General features: G+C 33.8%; 4 protein-coding genes and 1 non-coding gene across 8 annotated transcripts; 3 read left to right on the forward strand and 2 right to left on the reverse strand.

The window, feature by feature from the left end:
- Nucleotides 1–2,558: 2,558 nt before the first annotated feature.
- On the forward strand, nucleotides 2,559–6,579 carry LOC110825754 (serine/threonine-protein kinase STY13). 2 transcript variants are annotated; one of them, XM_022056254.2, is made up of 7 exons: nucleotides 2,559–3,363; nucleotides 3,823–3,955; nucleotides 4,138–4,333; nucleotides 5,281–5,405; nucleotides 5,505–5,663; nucleotides 5,752–6,096; nucleotides 6,440–6,579. In XM_022056254.2, exons 1-6 carry the CDS (start codon nucleotides 3,233–3,235, stop codon nucleotides 6,064–6,066), a joined length of 1,059 nt encoding a protein of 352 aa, XP_021911946.1. In that variant the 5' UTR covers nucleotides 2,559–3,232; the 3' UTR covers nucleotides 6,067–6,096; nucleotides 6,440–6,579. The 2 variants fall into 2 exon arrangements, with proteins under 2 accessions (XP_021911946.1, XP_021911945.1); XM_022056253.2 differs by having other exon boundaries at nucleotides 5,752–6,579.
- A 764-nt stretch (nucleotides 6,580–7,343) lies between these two features.
- Nucleotides 7,344–7,415, reverse strand: TRNAD-GUC (transfer RNA aspartic acid (anticodon GUC)). The gene has a single exon. It is a non-coding gene; the product is annotated as a tRNA-Asp (tRNA).
- Nucleotides 7,416–7,909: 494 nt separating this feature from the next.
- On the forward strand, nucleotides 7,910–12,895 carry LOC110826428 (SUPPRESSOR OF GAMMA RESPONSE 1-like). 2 transcript variants are annotated; one of them, XM_088214390.1, is made up of 6 exons: nucleotides 7,910–8,068; nucleotides 9,411–9,543; nucleotides 9,867–10,053; nucleotides 10,637–11,118; nucleotides 11,509–11,832; nucleotides 12,286–12,895. In XM_088214390.1, exons 1-6 carry the CDS (start codon nucleotides 8,061–8,063, stop codon nucleotides 12,337–12,339), a joined length of 1,188 nt encoding a protein of 395 aa, XP_088070516.1. In that variant the 5' UTR covers nucleotides 7,910–8,060; the 3' UTR covers nucleotides 12,340–12,895. The 2 variants fall into 2 exon arrangements, with proteins under 2 accessions (XP_088070516.1, XP_088070510.1); XM_088214384.1 differs by having other exon boundaries at nucleotides 7,930–8,068; nucleotides 9,405–9,543.
- Nucleotides 12,896–13,039: 144 nt separating this feature from the next.
- Nucleotides 13,040–14,756, reverse strand: LOC110806313 (uncharacterized). 2 transcript variants are annotated; one of them, XR_015817373.1, is made up of 3 exons: nucleotides 14,370–14,756; nucleotides 13,970–14,230; nucleotides 13,040–13,490 (listed from the first exon to the last, which is right to left on the reverse strand). XR_015817373.1 is itself a non-coding variant. In XM_022031133.2 (2 exons), exons 1-2 carry the CDS (start codon nucleotides 14,754–14,756, stop codon nucleotides 14,075–14,077), a joined length of 543 nt encoding a protein of 180 aa, XP_021886825.1. In that variant the 3' UTR covers nucleotides 13,881–14,074. The 2 variants fall into 2 exon arrangements, 1 of the variants encoding a protein (XP_021886825.1); XM_022031133.2 differs by lacking the exon at nucleotides 13,040–13,490 and having other exon boundaries at nucleotides 13,881–14,230.
- A 273-nt stretch (nucleotides 14,757–15,029) lies between these two features.
- On the forward strand, nucleotides 15,030–19,129 carry LOC110826437 (RNA-binding CRS1 / YhbY (CRM) domain protein). The gene is made up of 4 exons (XM_088214380.1): nucleotides 15,030–15,356; nucleotides 15,791–16,082; nucleotides 16,429–16,830; nucleotides 17,629–19,129. The coding sequence occupies exons 1-4, from the start codon at nucleotides 15,283–15,285 to the stop codon at nucleotides 18,787–18,789; spliced, it is 1,929 nt and encodes a 642-aa protein (XP_088070506.1). The 5' UTR covers nucleotides 15,030–15,282; the 3' UTR covers nucleotides 18,790–19,129.
- The last annotated feature ends 3,311 nt before the right edge of the window (nucleotides 19,130–22,440 follow it).

The raw sequence follows: 22,440 nt of genomic DNA on the forward strand, positions 1-22,440 counted from the left end.
GGTTTTGACCGGCTTTATACATCTAATTGCGAAAAAATACGTTATGGGACCTCAATTGGTCGAAAAAAAAAATCAAAAAACATAAACCTACCAGTGGTGGAGTTTTATGGGTGCGGCGGCTTCGCTGGCTCACATTCACGGCTGGGATGTTTTATTCGGTCAATTAAAACAGAACGATGAATACAACGGTAAAAAAATCACGTGAAACGAGAATTGGGAAGAGGCTCGTCGGATGAGTTTTGGGACTTTGGCCGCCATGACTTCGTCAAGCTTCACTCGTAGTTTTCGACTTATTCGCTGTCCCTTTTACTCCGATTTGGCTATGGGGGTGCTCGAAATCAAATTTCAAGCAGGTATGAGAATTTTTACTTTTTTTAGCAGTCGGAGGTGGCTCCGGTGCGGTGGCGGTCGGCAGTCGACTCCCTTCTCCGGCGAGAGATTAACTGTTAAGATTTGAGTTCAGTATGATGTAAAATATTTATACTCATATTGCGTTAATCTGGGTTATTCATCACGTTTGATCTCTACCGTTCGATTGCGTATAAGAAGGAAACGAATCTAGACTGTTCATCGTATTTGATATCGACTGTCTTATTACGTTTAAGGAATAAATGAATCTGAACCATTCATCGCGATTTAATTTTTACCGTCCGATTGCGTTTAAAATGGAAACAAATCCGGACAGTTCACGCGTGCGATATTGATCCTTGACCGTTCGATCGCGCGGCACACAGACCGTCTGCGTGGCAACGACATCAGCATGTCTTGCCACGCAGTGTGCTTCGGTTCGTCGGAATTGCTGACTGAAAAGTCCTACGTGGTAAAATTTTACTTATTGCACTCTGACTCATAGTTTTTAATTTTTCTTTTAAAAACATCTCCTAAATTTATTTTTTTCAAAATTATTTTTAATTTTATTAATAATCTATTTTTTCAATAAACTCAACAAAATTTGAAATAAATTAAATTTAAAATACATTTTTTATATATTTAAAATATTAAAATTAATTTTAAACTAAATTCAGATCCGGATATTATATATTATATATACATATTTATTTTCGGGGTCCTAATTTAATTTTTTATTTATTTATTTACATTAAACAAAAAAGAGAGAGAGGGTGGAGGCTGGTTGACTCGATCGAGCTTAATGAGGCTGTCGGTGGTGTGGAGGTGGAGGAAGAGTAGAAAGATGCCTCAAAACCCTTTAAACATACGCCGACTCAAAAGTCAACGCTATGACGTCACGCCAAAATTAATAGAAAAATAATAAAAATAACAAAATTATTAAATTAGTTTAATATTTTTATATTTATTACAATTTTATCTTTAATAATTTTTGTTTAAAATTTAATCAATAACACCTTCTATCATATTAAGTTTTTTAAAATATTAATTTAATTAATTAATTTATAATTATAATTAAAATTTTAACATTATTTTGACTAATTGATCTTTCAGTACGTTAGTTTCAATAACTCTCATTTTTTACTTTTCTTCTTAGATACTCCGAGTTGTAATACATATCTAGTCTACTGCTTTAGGTATTGATATTATGACTTTTAATTTAAATAGTTTTAATTTCAACTAGTCTGTAATTAATATTTAAAATTATATAATTAATATTTTAACTGTTATTATTAACTGTATTGACTTTGATATGAAAATCATATATGAATGTAATACTCACAATTTTTCTCTATACATAACTTATTTAAGACTAATATATAAATTGATAAGATAATTAAAGTATTATAGCAAATTTTTATTCAAAAAAATAAATAAAACAAAAAGATTTATCGAAATTGTAGCATTACAAAGAATAATCTTATGTCATCGAGTCTGTTCATATAAAATAATATAATTTGTAAATACGATTTTACTCTTATTCGAATAAAAACAAATAAATTACTTTCATAAAAATTATTATAAAATGGATAATAAATTATATAATTTATAAATAATACATTTTGTTTGTTTGGTATAAAATAAAATATATTAGAGAGCATGATTGATTAAAAAAAAATGAGACAATTATTATTATACAACATTAAATTAATAGTATTAATGAGAGTAGAATCATGGATGTATACATCTCCTCCATGACATGTTAGATTCTCACAATCCTTTCATATTTATATATATATATATATATGTATGCATATGATTTTTAGATATACAAATAAGTTTTATAATACAGAGTAAGTTGGCATCAAATGCCCACATCATAATTATTTTTTTATTCATCAATATATGCATAATTAAAAGAAAATAGAAAATTTAATTTAAAATAAATTATATTTATTATATAAATCAATTAAATCATTTGAATTTAAAAATGTATTAGATAAATTAATAAAATTTTAATTGAATAATTGATATATTTATTTATTTTTATAAAAGATTGTAAGGTGGAATGAAAAAAGAAAATATTAACAAAAATTATATTATGATAAATCGGTGTCTAATTAAAAAAATTTATAATTTTAAATTATATTTTATTTTTATTTTTGTTGAAAAAGACACTATGGCTGATGGAGACTTAGTTCCTTCCGCGGCTTTATCTGCAGCAGATCGGCAGAACGAATAGAGACTTGCAGAAGCCATACGCGGAAAGAAGAAAAAGAAGAAGAAGAAGAAGAAGAAGAAGAAGACGAAGAAGAAGCTTTAATTAATCTCTCAAACAAACTCCAAATCCCTCACCACTCCATTTCTCTGTCTGTCTCCATTAGTTCTAGTACTGTCAGCTTCTTCAACACCTCCTCTGTTGCTTTCTTCTGTTATATATATATATATACACACACATATATATATTCTATTCATTTCCCTTTGCCAATATCTCATTTAAAATTCAATCTGCTACTGACACGGCCTGGTTGGGTTCAGTCCATTTCCCCCATTTTTTTAATTCTCGTCTTGTTGGGTTGTGTCTCAAGAAGAACATGTGGGTCTTTATCTTTTGCCTCCCATTAATGGACACTCCTTGATTGCTTTGGATCTGCAGAGCGTGATTTTGGGTGATAAAAAACTCTTTGTTTACATACCTTTATTGGGTTCAAAATGGAGCATGTTGTTAATCTGCTATCATTCTCTTATGGGTACCATTTTGAATTTTTTCTTTAGTTTTACTAAACTAAGCTAGGGTTTTGCCATTCTACTTGCTTGTCAAACTTAGTTTTTTTTCACTAAATTAGATGTGTTACTAGTTTGGTTGTTGAGGAGGGGGAATAAAATGGGATCTGGGAATGGATTCTACTCAGCTGAAGAGTTCAATTTGGAAGAAAAATGGCTGATTGATCCTAAGTTGCTCTTTGTTGGACCAAAGATTGGTGAAGGCGCTCATGCCAAGGTTTATGAGGGAAAGTAAGTTAAATTTTTTGGATTTCTAGCTTTTCATTTCTGGAATATCTTTATTCTTGCCCCCTGAATTTTGAGAGCTTGCTCAATTTGGGGTTTTTTCTTGCTGATTCAAGAAAAAAGGTTATGGGTTATCTTCTGATTTTTTGATTGGTGGGAAGGAGTTGTTGGGTTAGATTTCCAAAAGTGGTGCTGCCCTTCTGATCTTTTTTAATATGGGACTCTCTGCGGATATGAAAGTGAAAAAAATTTCAGTTTTGGGAATGATTTGGTTGTTTATGAGGGTAGAAAGTAACTGTTACACTCCTATTCTATCTGTATGGGATTTCCAATGTTTAGCAAATGCTTTGTTTGATCGATGATTGGTGTTTAACTTTCTGGACATATATGTAAATAGATGTATCTATGTGTATAAATATAAATAGAAAGGGTATTTGATCGTTTATGGTTTTGCTTCTCCTTCAGATACAATAATCAAACTGTTGCTGTTAAGGTTGTATATAGAGGAGAAACACCAGAAGAGATTGACAAGAGGGAAAAAAGATTTGCAAGAGAAGTTGCCATGTTATCTAGAGTTCAGCACAAAAATCTAGTGAAGGTAATTCAATTAGCACACCCACAAACACATACATACATATATATATATATATGTATATAATCACTAGCTTTTCTGTCTGATGATTGGCCATATTAGTTTTTTTCGGATGTCATAGTTGCATATGCAATATGATAAAAGAGAAAGATAAGAGGTCATTGATAAACCTCTTTGTGTACTGCCAGTTCATTGGAGCTTGCAAGGAACCGTATATGGTGATCGTAACTGAGCTCCTATTGGGTGGGACATTGCGAAAATACTTGCTGAATTTGAGGCCAAGGTGCTTGGACATGCGTGTGGCAGTTGGGTTTGCGCTTGATATTGCTCGGGCTATGGAGTGTTTACACTCCCATGGTATCATCCATCGTGACCTGAAACCCGGTATGATTTTGCTCGTGTACTGGTGTTTCTCTATATTGGAGCTAGGTTTGGTGTAAACTTCATGATTTAGTTGTTCGCTAAACCTGTAATCTTTGAGATTGTGGAAACATTCTTTAATTTTGTTGGGTATAGATCATCAAAGCCATTGCTTTACTCTCTGCTAGTTCTTGCCTACATGGTTGTTTCTGGTTCCCATCCCTTAGCATGGTTGGAGAGGGATTGCCACCGTGAATATAGTGTAAATAATTGTTCTAGATTGTTTTAACTGCATTCTCTCAAGTTCCATATCTGCTGCTAAAAGTGGCTTAGAAAGGAGGATGAAGTTCTAATATTCTTAACTGTCTGGGAATGTCTGGCTACAATTTTGGATTAGACTGATACTGGATGCAGATTTCAGTAACAGTTCCGCAGCTTCCATTTTTTTGGAAAAAAATCTTTGATTGATCCTTATATGATGCATAATTCATCTTCTTCAAGACACAGCTATGACATTATTAGTATATAAGCAATCGATTAGAACATTTCCCATGAGTTTAAATTTTTGGGGTAATTAGTCTCAATTAATTATCTATATGATATCTAGAGCCGGAAGTCCAGTTAGCCTGTGCATGATTCAGGCTTTTAGCCTGGTAGACTTTCTCGGGAGGGGGCATATTAAGATAAGATATAAATAGAAAATTAGGTCTTTTCTTATCATCTAAATTTTTTTGAAAAACTGATTGAAATCTATTATTTACTTACAAACATACCTGAAACTAGACCTCTCTGTATATCTTGTTTAATGATTTTAGCCTAGAATTTTTATGTACATGTTGAGTTAAATAGTGACATGGGCATATGATATTTGATACTTCTTACTGAACCATACAAAAGGATGTCCGTATTTGATACTTCTTGCGAGGAAGAATCAAGGATAAGTCTGATATTCATTCTGTTTTCCTGGGCAGAAAACTTGATCTTAACTGCAGACCACAGAACAGTTAAACTAGCAGATTTTGGTTTAGCCCGAGAAGAGACGTTGACAGAAATGATGACTGCTGAGACTGGGACATACCGTTGGATGGCCCCAGAGGTAAATTTAAAAAAAAAATTATGGAGTTCAAGAATTTAGTTTTTATGGTAGCTGGTCATGTTATAGTATTTAATGTTCAACTTGCATTTTGCGGGCCAGCTTTACAGTACGGTAACACTTAGGCGAGGAGACAAAAAACATTACAATAATAAGGTGGATGCCTACAGCTTTGCAATCGTATTGTGGGAGCTCATCCACAATAAGTTACCTTTTGAAGGCATGTCAAATCTACAAGCAGCATATGCAGCTGCTTTTAAGGTATAGCGTATATCATTATACCAGCTTCTCTTCTTCTATACAGTTATTAAGCAAATAATATCTGAGAGGTGTTTTAATGTCTGTTTAGAATGTGAGGCCCAGTGCTGATAATCTCCCAGAGGATTTAGCTTTGATTGTGACTTCGTGTTGGAAAGAAGATCCAAATGATAGACCCAACTTCACGCAGATTATACATATGCTGCTTCACTACCTCTCTACTATATCACCACAACAGCCTGTCATCCCTGCCCGGATATTCTCTTCCGAGAATGCTGTGTTTCCGCCAGAGTCTCCTGGTACAAGTTCGTTAATGGCTGCAAGAGACGGGTCAGAGGAGATCCCGAAAACCAGCATGGAAGGCAAACCGGGAGGCTTCTTCTCGTGCTTTAACCAATGTTATTAACTCCTCCAAAGGCAGAATGCACCCTTGGAGGTACCCAAATATACTTTTTCTTTTTCCCTAAACAGGAATAAAATGGTTAGTTGCAAATATTACAGAATATATATTGGTAAGAAAATGTTCAGTGTACTTAGATTTAGATTTAGGCAGTCAGTCCAGGTGCTATATAGTAAGCTTCCTAGTCTAGTGTCTTATTTTGCTTTAGTCTGCTCTAACTAACATGGAACCTTTAGAATTTTTGGAGATGGGGTTTCTGTGATGTATTCTCATTGTAAAATAAGGTCCATCCAAAGGCTTCGCTCCCGGTTTTCAATTCGAACGACCCACTTGAATTTGCTTACGATACTTATGCATCGGTATTTGATTCTTCGTGTAGGTTTATCCAGTTCAGTTGGTAAGAAAGTGTGATTTCTGTATCGACTATTTGAGTTTAAGCTTGGTAGGTAGCTCCTAAATGTACTAAGTCAGATACATGGAAATGCAGTCTTAACATCAATAAAAAAAGATTTAGTCTTATCTTAACGTGCAAAAAACTGGTTCGAGAATAGTCTCTCATACTAACGAAGAGTATAATGAGACGAAGATGGATGATGTTTTTATCGGAAATGATATTCTCCGGCAAAATTCAGAGTTGGTGGATCAAATCTGTCAAAGCATGAGGAGAGTGTCAGTCTTACTTTCACAAGTTTTTTGGCGAATGTCACAGATGAATAGGCATAAACCTCAACTTAAAACTAGATGCACTTTGTTGCTTTTTTTGCTTGAATTTTTGGTACTTTCGCTTTTTATATAAATTCAAATCGGATTGTACTTTCTTGTATATTGATTAGTGTATACGTGTATTAGTTAATATAATATATGAATATTGTAATTTTTATATGATAATAAAAAAGAACTTATATTTTCACAAATGTATTTATGTAAGTATTTTTTTATTTGCTAAAACAATAAACTCTCGAGATTTAATTAATAAAATTTAAATAAAATTAATTACGGCTACTAGCTAAGCATACTGAGTATTTATTCAAAGCACAAATTAAATTCAAAATAAATTTTTTATAAAAAATCATCCCAATTTATTATTATAATCAAAATATTTGAAAAATAAAATTTTTTTTCTATGAGAATTAATATATATATATATATGAATATTTTAATTCGGTTTCCAAAAATGTTTACTCAAAATTGGGTAAACTCCAGTTCACCAATCACTCTTCCTGTTTGGAATTTGGGCTGGTCTTACAGACACGGGCCGAAGCAACTTCGCTTAAAAAACAAATCGCCGTTGCCGGGGATCGAACCCGGGTCACCCGCGTGACAGGCGGGAATACTTACCACTATACTACAACGACCTTGTTGATTATATGTACATTTTTATTATCCATCTCATAGTGCCAATGCAAAAATGTATTAACGATTACATTATTTTATCTTATAAATAAATTTACTTATTATTGGTTAATTATCAATAAATTAATTGAAAATAAAAAAATATAAATTTATATAATTATAGAACTCCTGCTGTACCGTAATAATTACAAACTTATTTAAAATTAAAAAAAAAATTAAAAATGAAAATTTCAGCGAAATTTTCCATAATTGGCTTGGGGAGCAAGGTTTCGGTGTCCCTACCAAATTAAATATTATTACACTAATGCCACTGAACTCGGTTAAAGTGCTTGACGTTCTTTGACAGACTTCAGGTTCGAATCCGAACCAACAGGTTAAGCGTCAGGTTCAGTCAACGGTAAGCCTAAGGAAACAGCGAGAAACTATTTCCGAACCTATCGGTTCGAGAAACGAACCTATCATAAACGGCTCCACATCTATGTTTTCCCGCTCATATACATCCTTCTCCCTTCAGCTCTCTCTCTATGTTCCTTCTCAGTTCACTTGCTTAGCCTAGTGGAGAAACGGCCAAGATTTAAAGCTTCTTCTTCTTCTTCTTTTTTCTTTCTTTCTTTCGTCTTCTGCTTCTTTCTTCTTCATTGAAGTTCATGGCTAGGTAATATTAAACCCAGAATTTAATGGCGATTAAAGAGCTGAAATTTGATAGGATATTATCATTTTAAGGGTTTTTCTTTTCATGTCTTGTTTGCGTATTAAAGACTGAACTTCTGAAATCTAACCGAGTGTCTTTGGAGATATGAGGCATTACCCATTTCTTCTTTTTTTGTCTCTGTGTTGTTTTTTTGGCTTCTGGGTATGGTGGTTTTGGGTTCGTTGATATAATATATAGATCTCTCTCGTCTGGGGTTCTTTTCTTCTTTTGCGTCTGAAACATATGAACAGATTCATCAGTTGAAATCCGATTTTATGTTGTTTGGGATAGAATTTCTAATAATGGGGGGGTTTAGTCGATCAAGGAAATAAAGGCAGAGAAAGAAGAGAATGGTTTATTTTGTAATGGCTATTGTAAACGGTGAAGAATTTTCCATGACGTTTATGCCTTTGACTCCTTTCTGAGTATGTTCTGTTGCTTCAGAATAGATTGCTTTTATGGTATATCTATTCTAAACATCTGGAAGAATAAATGTTTGTTTTAGAGTTGGGTGGGTAAGACTTCAACTCGAGTCATGTCATCTGCGGCTGAAATATATGTTCTTGGCTATTTGAGATGAATGTGTTAGTTTAATTTCTTTTCTTGACAGAAAAAATTAACTAAGCTATAATCAATTACTAGTTATGGTTTTACTGGTAGAGTTATATGGAGACTGGATTCTTTTTTGGGTTCAAAAAAGGAAGAAAAAATTCGTGCATTGTTGAAAATAAGTCTTCCCTTAGGGCATTGGTGAAGGTGTACCATGCACTAGAGACTCCTTCCATTTGGATCAGCTCCGCATGATTTACATATTAAGACTTAAGAAAAATTATTTTGTAAAACGGTATACATTGTTGTGGATGTGGGTGGACATTTTATGATCTTGATTCTTATTTTCACTTCTTTCTTTTATGTACTGCTTTTGGGAATTCTGTCAAAATGTTGCTGGATATATGTTCATACCTATCTTTTATGGGCAATATATTTACCATTATGGTTACTTGGACTTGATTTATGTAGAAGGAATTTCTAATTTATAATGTCTGTAAATTGATATTTGACGGGAGATTGATCAAAATTACTATGTCAATTGCTCTTGGCGACATGATTGTGGATTGTCCCTGTTTGCAGCAAAAATTTATTTCTTCTGCAATGTGTTTTAATAAGTTGAAAGCCTTGATTCTTGATGTGTGTTTAATGCTCCATGCCTGGTTACAAACTGCTTTTCATTTGTAAAGTTTTTCTTTGTTTCGGTTTTCTTTTCCTCACCATTGAACTTCGAGCTTATAGTTCATCATAGCTGCAGGGCTTGGATTATTGATGGTCGAGGATTAGCAAAGAAAGTAAGCAGCGCCACAAAATGTTTGGCTCATCAAATTAGAGACAGCGGGGCAAATCGTGAATGTCCTAACTGCCACTATCTTATTGATAACAAAGATGTAAGTTAAAGAGTTGCAGTTTTACTTAGTTACTGTGACAAAATCTATCATTGCAATTCTAAAAGTAGTTCTTAGCGTAAGGTTGTTTCACATTGACGTAGAGATTGAAGATTCAACAGATCTTGATTTTTTTCCTACTTACAGCTAAAAAAGTAAGTTATCCGTGTAATCAATTCTCCATCCTCATGGAACTGAAAAGAAGAATAGATGAATTACTTTTCATGGAAGTTTATATTGCATGTGTTTGATTTGGTTCTTATATATATCTGTTGTGTTTATGTCTCTGTGTTATTCATATGTTATCTGCACTTTATCGAATGTAGGTTTCTCCTGAGTGGCCTGGTCTACCAGCTGGTGTAAAGTTTGATCCATCTGATCAGGAACTCTTAGAACATTTAGCTGCAAAATGTGGGGTTGGGAACTCGGAATCCCACATGTTTATAGAGGAGTTTATCCCAACACTTGAAGGGGATAAAGGAATCTACTATACCCATCCAGAAAATCTTCCTGGTGAGGAACATATTGGTCCATGCTCTTATGTTTCTTCCTATTAGAACTATTCCCGCTAGTTTCTTGATTATTATATCTGTCATGAAATCGAAAGAACCAAATAAAAATGAATTTAGTAAAGAGAGTAATATCTTTTTGAGTGAAAGATGAAAAAGAGATTTTGGCACCCTTGTTCTGATAGAGGCTTTGTTCTGTTGCATCTCAAGTCTACTCTATTCTTACTCCATTCTTAGATGTTAATCACTTGATATGTAAAAATTGTCATAATCTGCATATTTGATGCGTAACGATATCAACTACACTAAAAATATATGATGCATTTGTATTCCCACTTTTGTCAGAGGAGTGATAACAAAAAAACTAACTTGAATTAAACAGGGAATGAACTTGAAATTAGAATACTATTTGTATTCAAATCTTTATTCTATCTCTATCATAGTCTCTTCATTATTTTCAAATTTGAACCAAACTGAGTTTTAGTTCTTTTGAATATTGGAATTCGTTTTTGGGTTTGATGAGCATGTTCAACCTTGTGAAGGTGCCTGCCTAACCGTGATCGTCAATATGTGACTTTTTGTTTCAGGTGCTAAGAAAGATGGGAGTAGCATTTATTTCTTTCATAGAACAGTTAATGCTTATTCCACAGGGCAGCGGAAGCGTCGCAAGATCCATTATCAAGGTAGTTTGAGTGAGGAGCAAGTCCGCTGGCACAAGACTGGTAAGACCAAACCTGTCATGGAAAATGGGGAACAGAAGGGCTGCAAGAAGATCATGGTTCTCTATAAAAGTTCAAAGAAGGGGGCGAAGGCTGAGAAGACTAACTGGGTAATGTATCAGTTCCATCTGGGAAAGGAAGAGGAAGAGAAGGACGATGAACATGTGGTTTCGAAGATTTTCTACCAGCAGCAGAAACAAACTGAAAAGACTGATGAAAATATAATACGTGAGGACCCTCGAACTAGTCCAAGGACCCCAAAACCTAATCCTCCTGATCCACCTAGGCCAGGGAATTCGGTGGTGTATGACGATGTCTTTGATGACATCATACTCCATTCATCTGCACAGGTACATAGTTTTTGGCTATCTATCATTTTTTGCTGGCAAAGGTGGTAAATGAAGATCTTTGTTTAAGCAGTTTGTCTGTTGGAATAGGCATATTAAACTTAACAAGGGGAATCACTGTGATGCTAAAAGTAGATTCTAGAGTTAAACTCTATGCTAAGGTTTTAAACACAGGATATGTGCTTTAATGAATTGTTCATTTCTTGGAGTGATCAGGATCCTTTGGTGTTGCCATATGGAATTGGATATTAGAATTATGTAAAGTGCATTTGTGATCTGTTGTAGCCCTGGTCATCCTGCTCTCTGCCTTCTTAAAAAAGAAAAAATTTGTGAAAGGAAAAATTATGTTAAGTAAATTTATCTCATTGCTGAAGTTTTACTTTTGTGGATCAGAGATCAGAGAATGTTGAAGTATCTGAAGTATGTAAGGATCCTGCACCAACTATTAAGCATGAGGATAGTGAGGGATATTCATTATGGTTGGCAGGCGAATCTCAAGCTCTCGAAAACTCCAATATCGATGGCATAGACGAAACTTTGTTGTGTCAGGAGATTTTCGATTCTTCTTCTTTATCTAATAATGCAGGCCTGAATTACGCTTCATGCACCGGCACTCCACACAACACAAATGAGATGATAGGAAATAATAATGCATCCTTCGGGATTGCTGACCTTGAAAACCTCGAACTGGATACTCCACCGGATTTTCTCCTTTCTGTAAGATTCATCTCATATTCTTCTAGTTTCTTCCTTTACTGTCTATGTGGTCCAATTCCTTCACTAAATTAAATACAGTAATCTTAGTATATAGATTTGATTACAATTCCTGTGTATGACTATTTACCCTAAATTTAATGAAAGTAGATTTCTTGCTGGCTTTACATACTACTGATATTCTAATAGAAATTGAATATGAATCAAACCAAAGCAAATTATTGCACTGCATTTGGTTTAAATTCTCACTCAATTCCTAATAACTATTTAGTTCTAATTTTAATATTAGTCTTCGATATTTATAATTACAACAAAATTTATTGTGTTTTGAATTAGTACTATTTACTTTGAATTCTTTGATGATGGCAATTCAATTTCTATTTTTCACTTGGAATTGAAAATGCTGATTGGGCCAAACACGATCTTAATGTATCTGGATTTTTATCTACTTTGCAGGATTTGCAATTTGGTTCTCAGGACAGTATATTCGGATGGTTGGACCGGTTGTGAAGATTGAATCAACCATGAATCCTTTCGAATAAGAACGATAAATTCCCAGTTTTGCACCATCCCACTTGCACTGAAGCTGTGTTACCAAGATTTTTCTTCAGCAGCGTCATAAGTAAACTTGATTGCTTCAAGGGATATATAGGGAGTTTGTTAACTTTCAGTTTTTTATTAGTTCAAGAATGCTTAGACGAGGGCTCGAAGGCATAAAAGGATGTAGAGGTTTGTCTGCGTGCAGGTGCTTATTGTTGGAGATTGGTGCTCGGAGTTGACGTTGCAACTTTTGCTTATTGCTTAGCGGGAAAAGAAATGCCATTGTCTTGTTAGTAACAAAGAAGTGCTTTGTTTCTCTAATGGCTTTTTCTAAGTGCTGTGTTTGGTAAAATCAAAATAACACATGTTGGAAGCCATGGAAGGAAAGCAACAGCTGAAATCTTTGGTAATAGCATCTTCGATACGAGAAGAAACTGGTGTGTCTATTTATATTTGAGTTGTGAAGAAAGTGACTCTGTGTTAATTGAGATATATTTGTTTATTAAATGGTTTTTTTAAATTAAAAGTCGTCTTGTTACAGTTATGTTCATATGGTATTCTGGTTATTAGAACGGGAAAGCCGTTTCATGTTATTGAGGTTCAGCTTGAGCTGAATATAATATGATTTATATAATAATATTCAAATATTTTAATGGGATGAAAGAGGGTATTAATAAGATTCGAGAAAAATGGTTTCAGACCTTTGATTTTTTTAGTTATAGGTCAACTATTGTACTCTATAGAGGAAATGAAAAAACTAATTGTAGTACCGTTCGTTGTCTCGAAAAGCTGCAGCTTTAACTACAAGCATGAATCTTCTGACAGTAAGCACCTGCACGCAGATAAGCCTCTACATCCTTTTATGCCTTCGAGCTATCTTGCAAGCGTTGTTGAATTAATAAAAAATCGAGAGCTAACAAACTCCCTACATGTCCCTTGAAGCAATAAGTTTACTTTGTGATGTTGCTGAAGAAAATTCTTGGTAACAGAGGTTCAGCCGAAGTGGGATGGTGCAAAACTGGGAATTTATCGTCCTTATTTGAAAGGATTCATGGTTGATTCAATCTTCATAGCTTGTCCAACCATTTGAATATACTGTCCTGAGAACCAAATTGCAAATCCTGCAGAGTAGATAGAGATGCTTCTCATCATCATCACATTTTGAATGAAATATTCTTCCAATGCAGGGGCATTAAGATCGTGTTTGGATCAATTCGCGTTAAATTTTTATTCAATTCCAAGTGAAAAATAGAAACTGAATTCAGAGTAGATAGTATTAACCCCAGAACACAATAAATTTTGTTTTCATTGTAAAAATTGAAGATTAATAAGAAAGTTAGAACTAAAAAGTTATTAGGAATTGAATGAGAATTATTAAACCAATAATTTGTTTATTCAATTTCTACTAGAATATCAGTAGTATGTAGAGCCAGCAAGAAATCTACTTTCATGAAAATCTTCATGAAATTTAGGGTAAGTAGTCATACATAGGAATTGTAACAGAATCTATATACTAAAACTGATGTATTTAATTTAATGAAGGAATTGAACCCTATAGACTGAAATTGAAGAAATTAGAAGAATACGAGATGAATCTTACAGAAAGGAGAAAATCCGGTGGAGTATCCAGAGATCCCGAAGGATGCATTATGGTTTCCTATCATCTCATTTGCATTGTCTGGGGCGCCTGTATATGAAGCATAATTCAGGCCATTATTAGATAAAGAAGAATCGAAAATCTCCTGACATCGTCTATGGTATTGGAGCTCTCGAGAGCTTGAGATTCGCTTCCCAACCACGATGAATATCCCACATATTCCTCATTGCAAACTTTAAATACTTCTTCAACATCCTCTAATCTCTGATCCATAAAAGAAAATTTCAGCAATGAGATAAAATTACTTTAACATAATTTTCATTTTATGAATGATTTCTTTCTTAAGAAGGCACAGAGAGCAGGAGCTGGATGATAGATAGATAGCCAAAAGCTATATATATACCTGTGCCGATGAATGGAGCAAGATCTCATCAAAGACATCATCATATGCCATAAAATCGCCTGGCCTAGGTGGATCAGGAGGATTAGGTTTCGGGGTCCTTGGACTAGTTCGAATAGTATAAGTATCAGCATCCTCACGGATTATACTTTCATCAGTCTTTTCATTTTGCTTCTGCTGCTGGTAGAAAATCTTCGAAACCACGTGTTCATCGTCCTTCTCTTCCTCTTCCTTTCCCAAATGTAATTGATGCAAAACCCAGTTGGTCTTCTCAAGGTTGAACATTCGGGAGGCGACTTCAAACGACATCGTTTCCATTCCAAGAATCAGAAAACCAGATAGGCATAATTGTAACAAGACAAACTTTTGAGGGCATATTCGTAACTTCATCTTGTTGTTCTAAGTTATATCCCTGTCATCACTCATCGGTCTGAGGACCTAAAACTAAAAACCCCGAATAAGGGGAAAACCCTAAGTCCTTTGTCGACGTAGTCTTCTCCAGAGCTATCTGTACTTGGCAAATCGCCATTGCTATACTCTCTCAGTATTCCATTATTCGTCGCATAGAAGCAGAACACGATTTAATTTTTTATCTAAGATACCTGCTGCAAAGGGGTCCGAGAGAGATTGAAGAAGGCGTGAGAGAGAGAGAGTGTGGGAGGGATAAATGGAGGTTGGGGAAAGAGAGAAAGGGGAAGCGGGAGAGGAGTCTGGATGATGAGAAAGAAGAGAGGGAGAGGGTTAAATTTGTATTTTCATAAGTTTTAAGTAGTAAAAATTCAATAAGTTTTTCCAATTTTCCCGCACTAAAACCCTCGAAAAACCTCTTGATGCTCACCAGAATCCTTGAACTAAGAAAGCTAACAGTGGTCCGTTAGAGAGGGGGAGAGAGTCTGAGATTTTCTAACCCTATGAAATGTTTGCCGCCCGGAATCTTCAAAAGCGTGTCTTCAGGATCCTATCCCCTGTTCTCCAATCAAATCCTTCCAAGTACGTATCCTTCTCTTCCACAATTTATTTGCTTCGCATTTTGATGTAGAATTTCTTGATTCTGTTTTTAATGGCTTTGCTTTTTTCCAACTTCTCATGTTTCGTTTCTCCAGTTTTTGCTTGTTCGCTTCAATTCGTTTCAGACATGAAAGTTTAGTCGGTGATGTTCAAGGTTTCTGTTAGTCCCATTTGTAAATCTTGCTAAATTTTTGATAGTTTCCATGTGTTCAGCTAGGAAACAAACATGAATTGTGGGATTTCTTCTTTAGTTAGCTCATATATTCAATTTGTTAAATTGAGCTAGATTACTTAAAGGGTTTTGCTTTCCGATGAGGAATCCTATGTGTAACTGGAAAATACTGCATTCCAGCTTTCCAGGGTTCTAATTTTTCAGTCAATTTTATGGATTTTTCTTCTTCTTTTTTTGAATTCAGTTGCAGGAAGGGAGTGCTACTAAAACATGTCTGTCCAAGTTTAGTCTCAAGCAATGTGATGCAACCAAGTATTCTTTATGAAGATAAATTCACTTCATACCCTTCACTGGATCATCCCTTAAGTGGATGGTCACGGGGAATGTCAACATCAAAAGGGAGGAGTATGCGAAGCAGGGTGGAGAGGCGAATGCGAAAAGAGTCTGGTAAAACTCTCAGAGAGGTTCGGAGAGCGAAAAAGTTGAAAAAGAAGCTCATGACTGATGAAGAGAGGCTCGTTTACAATCTCAAAAGGGTATATTGTCCCACCTTCATGAAATGGATAGTAATATGTGTAGACAGTATGGTATACATTCCTCTTATAATTTGAAACTTGAATTGAAACTCACTGCCTTCAGGCTTAAACTGAATTTAGATGTTACATGATGGGAACTCCAGAAAAATTTTATCTAACTGAAAACATGCAATAGAAATGATAAATTCTGGCAGGTTTGATATGGCTGTAAAAATGGATAATATCGGCATTAGTATTTGATAGTACGTCAAGGTAATCTAACTTGAAAAAACTTGAAGCATGATATCTTGTTCTCCTGCCTGTAACAAAATGGTCTCATGAACTATAAACTATTTGACTATTGCAGGCTAAGAAGAAAGTTGCACTGCTGCTACAAAAGCTCAAGAAATATGAGCTACCAGAGCTACCAACCCCTGTTCATGATCCTGAGCTGTTGACTCCTGAGCAGCTTCAAGCGTATAAGAAGATTGGTTTTAGGAATAAAAATTATGTTCCTGTTGGTGTTCGTGGAGTATTCGGAGGAGTTGTCCAAAATATGCATCTACACTGGAAGTTTCATGAGACTGTTCAAGTTTGTTGTGATAACTTCCCCAAAGAAAAAATAAAGGAAATGGCTACCATGCTCACAAGATTAAGTGGTGGTATAGTTGTAAACATTCATAATGTGAAAACCATTATCATGTTTCGGGGCAGAAATTATCGCCAACCGAAGAATTTGATCCCTATCAACACCCTTACAAAGAGGAAGGTGAGTAAACCTTTTATACTGTCTCATGTTGTATTTTATTTGTTGCTGTTTTTTTTTGTCTTAATCACAATAGCAGGCCATAAATTCCCCTTTGTATTATGGGTTTTGAACCCAGAAAACTAGAAAGCAATTTTCATTTGTAGCAATAGAACCCTAGCACCCAAAGTATGTCCATGTAATGAATGTGTTAAAGAACTTGATTAGTTTTTAGGTTTTTTCAATTGAAAAAAGGCGGTAAAAGGGTGATTACTGTAGCCAACACTCCTTGAGTGTGATTATATATGGGTTCCTGTGCATTGCGAAATGTTCTTTGAGTCATAACTGTTTCTCGTAGGCTTAGCCTGTTACCGCAGTCTAACTGGAATCGAAATGAAAAGTCTCCCTACTCATAATTGTTCAGAGCATGGATTCGAACCCCTAACCTCCCGGGGGAAAGAACGGATGGAACACTTTCCCACTCAGGCTACTTTTCTAGTGGGTAGATAAGTTTTTGTAAGTACAAAACTGCAGTTGGCATTGACCTTCAGCTCTTTGCATGTCTAACTTAAAAAAGAAATAAGAACAACTGCAGAAAAGAACAATCATACTTATCAAAAGTTTTCATCTGAAAAGAAAGTATATGGACATTTTTCATTTTTTGCCTGATTATCATCTGCTAAACACAATTATTTTGAAGTGGGTTTCATTGCTGTTAGTTTATGATGCAGGAAGTAATGTGCTTTGTTTTGTGAAAAATATTTATACATTAGGTTAAATGAGGTTTTATTGGATGACATTTGCATTTGTTTGTATGTGCAGGCATTATTTAAGGCAAGATTTGAACAAGCTCTCGAATCTCAGAAGCTAAACATAAAGAAGATAGAACAGCAACTTCGACGGATGGGTGTCAACCCTGAAGATCCAGTTGCCATGGCTAGTATCCGGAGGGTGGCTTCAACGTTCTTCAATGCAATTGACAAGAGGGAAGGAAGCCCTTACATTTTCCCGGGAGACAAACAGTCAGGACCAGAGCCTTACAGTAATATAGGACAGGCAGAGGAACCTCCTGCTGATAGTGACCAGGAGGAGCTTGACAAATTCATCTCTGAGATAGAGCATGCAGCAGACCAGGAATGGGCAGCAGAGGAAGCAGCAGAGAAGGAAGAGTTTGGTAGACTAAGGTATTGGAACAGAGAAGAGTTTGGCGGAAGATACAGAAAATTTGAAAGATATGATGACTCAAATGACAATGATGTCAAGGGAGCAAGGGGTTGGAAGAATCCACAAGGCAAGAGGAGGCCAATTGATGGTGAAGATGAAGAAGGTGATTCCAAGTGGGATTCCGACAATGTTGGAGATGCCTGTGATTTTGATAGTGGTGCTGATGGTTCTGATGAAGCTCTCGGGGAGTTCGAGAGATCTAGAGCTGACAGGAGGAAGCTGAATAACACCTTCGAGTCTAGTAGTGCTGGTGGTTCCAACAGAAACTTTGGAACTAATTTTAGGAGGAAGATGGTTGAAAAAGATTCTGAGTCTGAAAGTATGTTTAGTGATCTTGAAAATGCAATGTGGGAATCTGATCCCGAGGAGAAACATGATTCTAGATATCCAAGAACCGACAAAATTTGTAATTACAGAAGCAGCAGTAGCAGCAGCAGCAGCAGCAGTAGCGAAGAAAATGATATTTATGCAGCAAAATCAAATAAGAGTATGGCAAATCATCATGAGAATGATGCCGATGATTCTGATGAAGCCTATGATGAGAAAGATTCAGATTCAGAAGTCATGTATGGTGAGTCTGAAGCTGCCATGTGGGAATCTGACAGTCAAGAAGGCTCAAGAACATCAAGACCCGGACAACATAATTACCAGAGTGACAACAATGACGAACACGATGATCATATACGTCTGCATAAGGAGATGAATCATGGGAGAACAAAGACGGTGAAACAGAAAGATGAGAATTGGGATAGTGATTAATCCAGATTTGCATGACCCATTTTCAATATCTGAGGTTGTACGACGCGGTGAGTTAACCAACTGAAACCCATAAAGATGCAGATTCTTGATGGGCTATTTTGCCCAATTCTAATCTTTTAGGGTTTAAATTTGATTCTTGCAATTCAATTTGCAGTTCAATTCCCATGGTTGATTTCTGAAATCCAAACCCTGTGAACCCTTAGACATCATAAAATCAAAATTCTAAAATCCAAAACATACCTTCTACATTTAAGATGGACTCCATTGGACTTGGATGATTGTAATGTGGGCTTGGGAATTGAGTATGTTTAATTTAATAATAAAACAGTTTATTTTTTTATTTTTATTTTTATTTTATAGTATGTATAAGTTCAAAATTATATTAATTTTCTGATTAAAATGTCTTGTGAAAATAAAATTATGATGAAATATTTTATCTTTAACTCCAAAAACATTCTAACCAAAATAAATAAATTGGAAACTAGACTTATGTACATAAAAAATATTATAATATTCAAAATATATTTTTTGTATTTATTAATTTAAATTAAATAGAATATTCAGCTGGTCCAAGCACAGCCACATAAAACGGTGACGTATTGGTTTATAGCTAATAAGATGGTGACCGGCATTATGTGGAAGCCACCCTGGACAAGTCTAAAGCTAACGGCGCCATCATCAATTTATAGTCAAGGGTCCACGCGCTTTGTGATTTTTTTTTTTTTTTTACAATAAAATAATTATGGAATAAATTTAAATGTTTTTGTATTTTTTCTCAAAAATAATAAATACAAATTTTATTACTGAAAATATATGATTGAATTATGATATATATATAATTTATAATATTTAATTTAATAAAATTAAAAATATTATTCACTAGTATATTATTAAAATTATAGTGACCGATTTGAATTAAATTTTAATATTTTTAAATAAAATAAATATCTTATAATAATTAATTACCCTAATATAATTTTTTTATTTTAAAAAATAGTTAATAATGTGGCTTTCGTCTTTTAAAGTGAGATATTTTCAAATATATATATATATATATATATAATTTATAAACTACTAAATATTTCTATAAGATGTAGCTCAAACACTCACTATCTTCTTTATGTCATCTAAAAAGTTTAAAATATCTATTTGAATTTTGATATATATATATATATATATATATTTATAATTTTTATTGATTGAATTTAAGTCTTTATTTATCTTCTTTATATAATTAAAAACAATTTAAGATTTATTTGAATTTCTGAAAATAATAATTTTGACCTTTTCTCTCTCTCTCTCTCTCTCTCTCTCACTTTTTCTTTGCTAATTAGTCAATCTTCATTTTGAACCATTGACGACGACATCGTCAATTACTACTCAATCCAATCCATAACACACGGCTTGTATTGAACCGGTCATGTTCTTGACTTGAATACATATATACATATATACATATATATATGTATATAGTTGATCTAATTAATTTCACCTTGCTTTTCAAAAATTAAACTATAAAGGGATTGCTTTTTGAAAATTTTCACAATACTTTTCAAATTATATGACATTAATTGACATATAATATATATACACACACACACACTCAATTTTTGGGGGCAAATTTTCTCTCCAAATGGGAAACCAATTCTAATTTCAAAGCCATTTTGACAAAAATGAAGAGAAAAAATACCAAATTCATTAAATCCATCGACATACCCACTTAACTCTTAAATGGGTTGAATATAATTTCTTAATAATTAATAAAAAAATCGTATGTTCTAATAATCGGATACACACGATATGTATAATGTAAGACAAACCCATAATTTTACAAGTAAGAATCAAAAGTATCTAACTTCATATATAAATAATTAAGCAACTTTAAGATTTAATACGAAATTAAGAGGGTTAAGAATTTAGAACTAAAAGACATTTTATGTGTTGAACTACCTCTTTCCCCTCACCTAAAAAAGAGTTTTTAGGTTGGAGAGAACAGTTAATGGAGTTGCCCTAACCCTAATTTTTTAAGGGAGAGATAGGAAGGTTTGGAGTGAATAGGGATTGCTTACAGAGAATTTGTTTATTTTGGAAATTAATGGTGGGTTTGATTAGATCTTTAATTATTATTAAATATAATTTTGAGTTTGTTCTTAATATAAACAATGTTAAGTTTAAATTTTAATTTTTACTATAATATACCTTAACTTTTTGGATTTATCTTCCTATAATTTAATTTAATTTTTTTGGGTAGAGTTTTTCCTTAATCATTTTGGTTAAATTTGATATTTTTTTTTTTTAGAGAATATCTATATATGTGTTTGAGTTTTTAAATCCAAGTATGTAAAAATTTAAAGTTAAACAAATCAAAAATTTTAAAAATATTAAAAATTATGTATACGAGTTAAATTACAATTGATTAAAATTGTTGAATTGTCTTAATTTTTTCACAAACGTTTCGTATAAACGGTTCATTAAAATTTTATTTAGAATATTATTTACAAGTAGATGGATGGAACCTAAAATTTAAAACTAAACAGTATTTACACACTAATAATAACACAATTTGTAAAGGCCCAATACTCAATGAAAAAGAAACTATTGAATTGATAAAATAATAGCGGAAGCAGTTATTGGTTTAGGGTTTACATTCATTTCACACTAAATCAGAATGTCCAATAGGGTTATAAGAATTTTATACTTACTTTTTAAGTTCTTAATTTGACTTGTGAAGATAACAATCAATATAACAATTCATTACACATTCCAAAGAACAAACTTTTTCACCTACCTACCGATATTTCTGGAGGTCCATAGGGGTTCTCCCTATTCGTGGACCTAATATTCAATTTATTGATTAAACTAGTCGTTTCTATACTCCGTCCGATAATGGGCGTCAAACGTACCATTACCTCAATACCCCATCCGTTATAAGCATAAATCAATACCTCCTAACCCCTTTCGGTATGAGACTTATCAGCCCCGTTCGATTGAAATAATGTCCACCGTAGGATTGCTCTATGCGCCGGATTCGTACACCTTTTTTCATGATACCTGGTAAACCCTTTAGCAAAAGATTCACATCATCTGTTAGTCACCATTCACACACAACCAACTCATTCCATATTTACAGCACAATAGAGCGATAATACACAGACAATATGAATTAATAAATTAACAACTAAGGGAGATATGATCAAGACATTCATTGCAAACCAATTTGCAATTAGAAACAAAACGGGTAGATGAACCAATAAACACAAAAGCAATGAAAATCAATCAATTAAAGTATACGATTGTAAACAGTAAGCAATTCATGCAACTTAGGAACAAATAAGCAACACAAATAAGATAGGACAATTGTACACTGATCGATTTCGTCTCCACTGATGACCTGTAATTAATTTAGAGATTTTTATTTTTTTATATAAAAAACACCGTTATTAATTATTAAATTTTAATTTACCGTAATGGGAGAAAATAGTGAGGAATTTTTACCCCAAGTCGATGTTTGAAATACTGTCTTTTTCATTGCGCTTCCGACAGTTTTCAGGTTTCCTGAATTTTCTTTGAGGAAATCAAAAACACGCGTTACGTATTCCAAAATATCCCAAAAAGGCCAAAATGAGCATTTTAAATTTTTTTTGACCGGTT

This window comes from Carica papaya, chromosome 1, assembly GCF_054855325.1.
Source record: "Carica papaya isolate Zhongbai chromosome 1, ASM5485532v1, whole genome shotgun sequence".
NCBI classification, from domain to species: domain Eukaryota; kingdom Viridiplantae; phylum Streptophyta; class Magnoliopsida; order Brassicales; family Caricaceae; genus Carica; species Carica papaya.

Bases quoted from the DNA above. Each gene is read 5' to 3' on its own strand.
- LOC110825754 (XM_022056253.2), top strand. From the start codon at position 3,233: ATGGGATCTGGGAATGGATTCTACTCAGCTGAAGAGTTCAATTTGGAA. The intron at 5,406-5,504 runs GTAAATTTAAAA...TTTGCGGGCCAG, and splicing joins ACCGTTGGATGGCCCCAGAG to CTTTACAGTACGGTAACACT. The intron at 5,664-5,751 runs GTATAGCGTATA...ATGTCTGTTTAG, and splicing joins CATATGCAGCTGCTTTTAAG to AATGTGAGGCCCAGTGCTGA.
- LOC110806313 (XM_022031133.2), bottom strand. From the start codon at position 14,756: ATGAAGTTACGAATATGCCCTCAAAAGTTTGTCTTGTTACAATTATGC. The intron at 14,231-14,369 runs GTATATATATAG...TTTATGGATCAG, and splicing joins TGCTCCATTCATCGGCACAG to AGATTAGAGGATGTTGAAGA.
- LOC110826428 (XM_088214384.1), top strand. The intron at 9,544-9,866 runs GTAAGTTAAAGA...TATCGAATGTAG, and splicing joins ATCTTATTGATAACAAAGAT to GTTTCTCCTGAGTGGCCTGG. The intron at 10,054-10,636 runs GTGAGGAACATA...TTTTTGTTTCAG, and splicing joins CCATCCAGAAAATCTTCCTG to GTGCTAAGAAAGATGGGAGT.
- LOC110826437 (XM_088214380.1), top strand. From the start codon at position 15,283: ATGTTTGCCGCCCGGAATCTTCAAAAGCGTGTCTTCAGGATCCTATCC. The intron at 16,083-16,428 runs GTATATTGTCCC...TGACTATTGCAG, and splicing joins TCGTTTACAATCTCAAAAGG to GCTAAGAAGAAAGTTGCACT. The intron at 16,831-17,628 runs GTGAGTAAACCT...TTGTATGTGCAG, and splicing joins ACACCCTTACAAAGAGGAAG to GCATTATTTAAGGCAAGATT.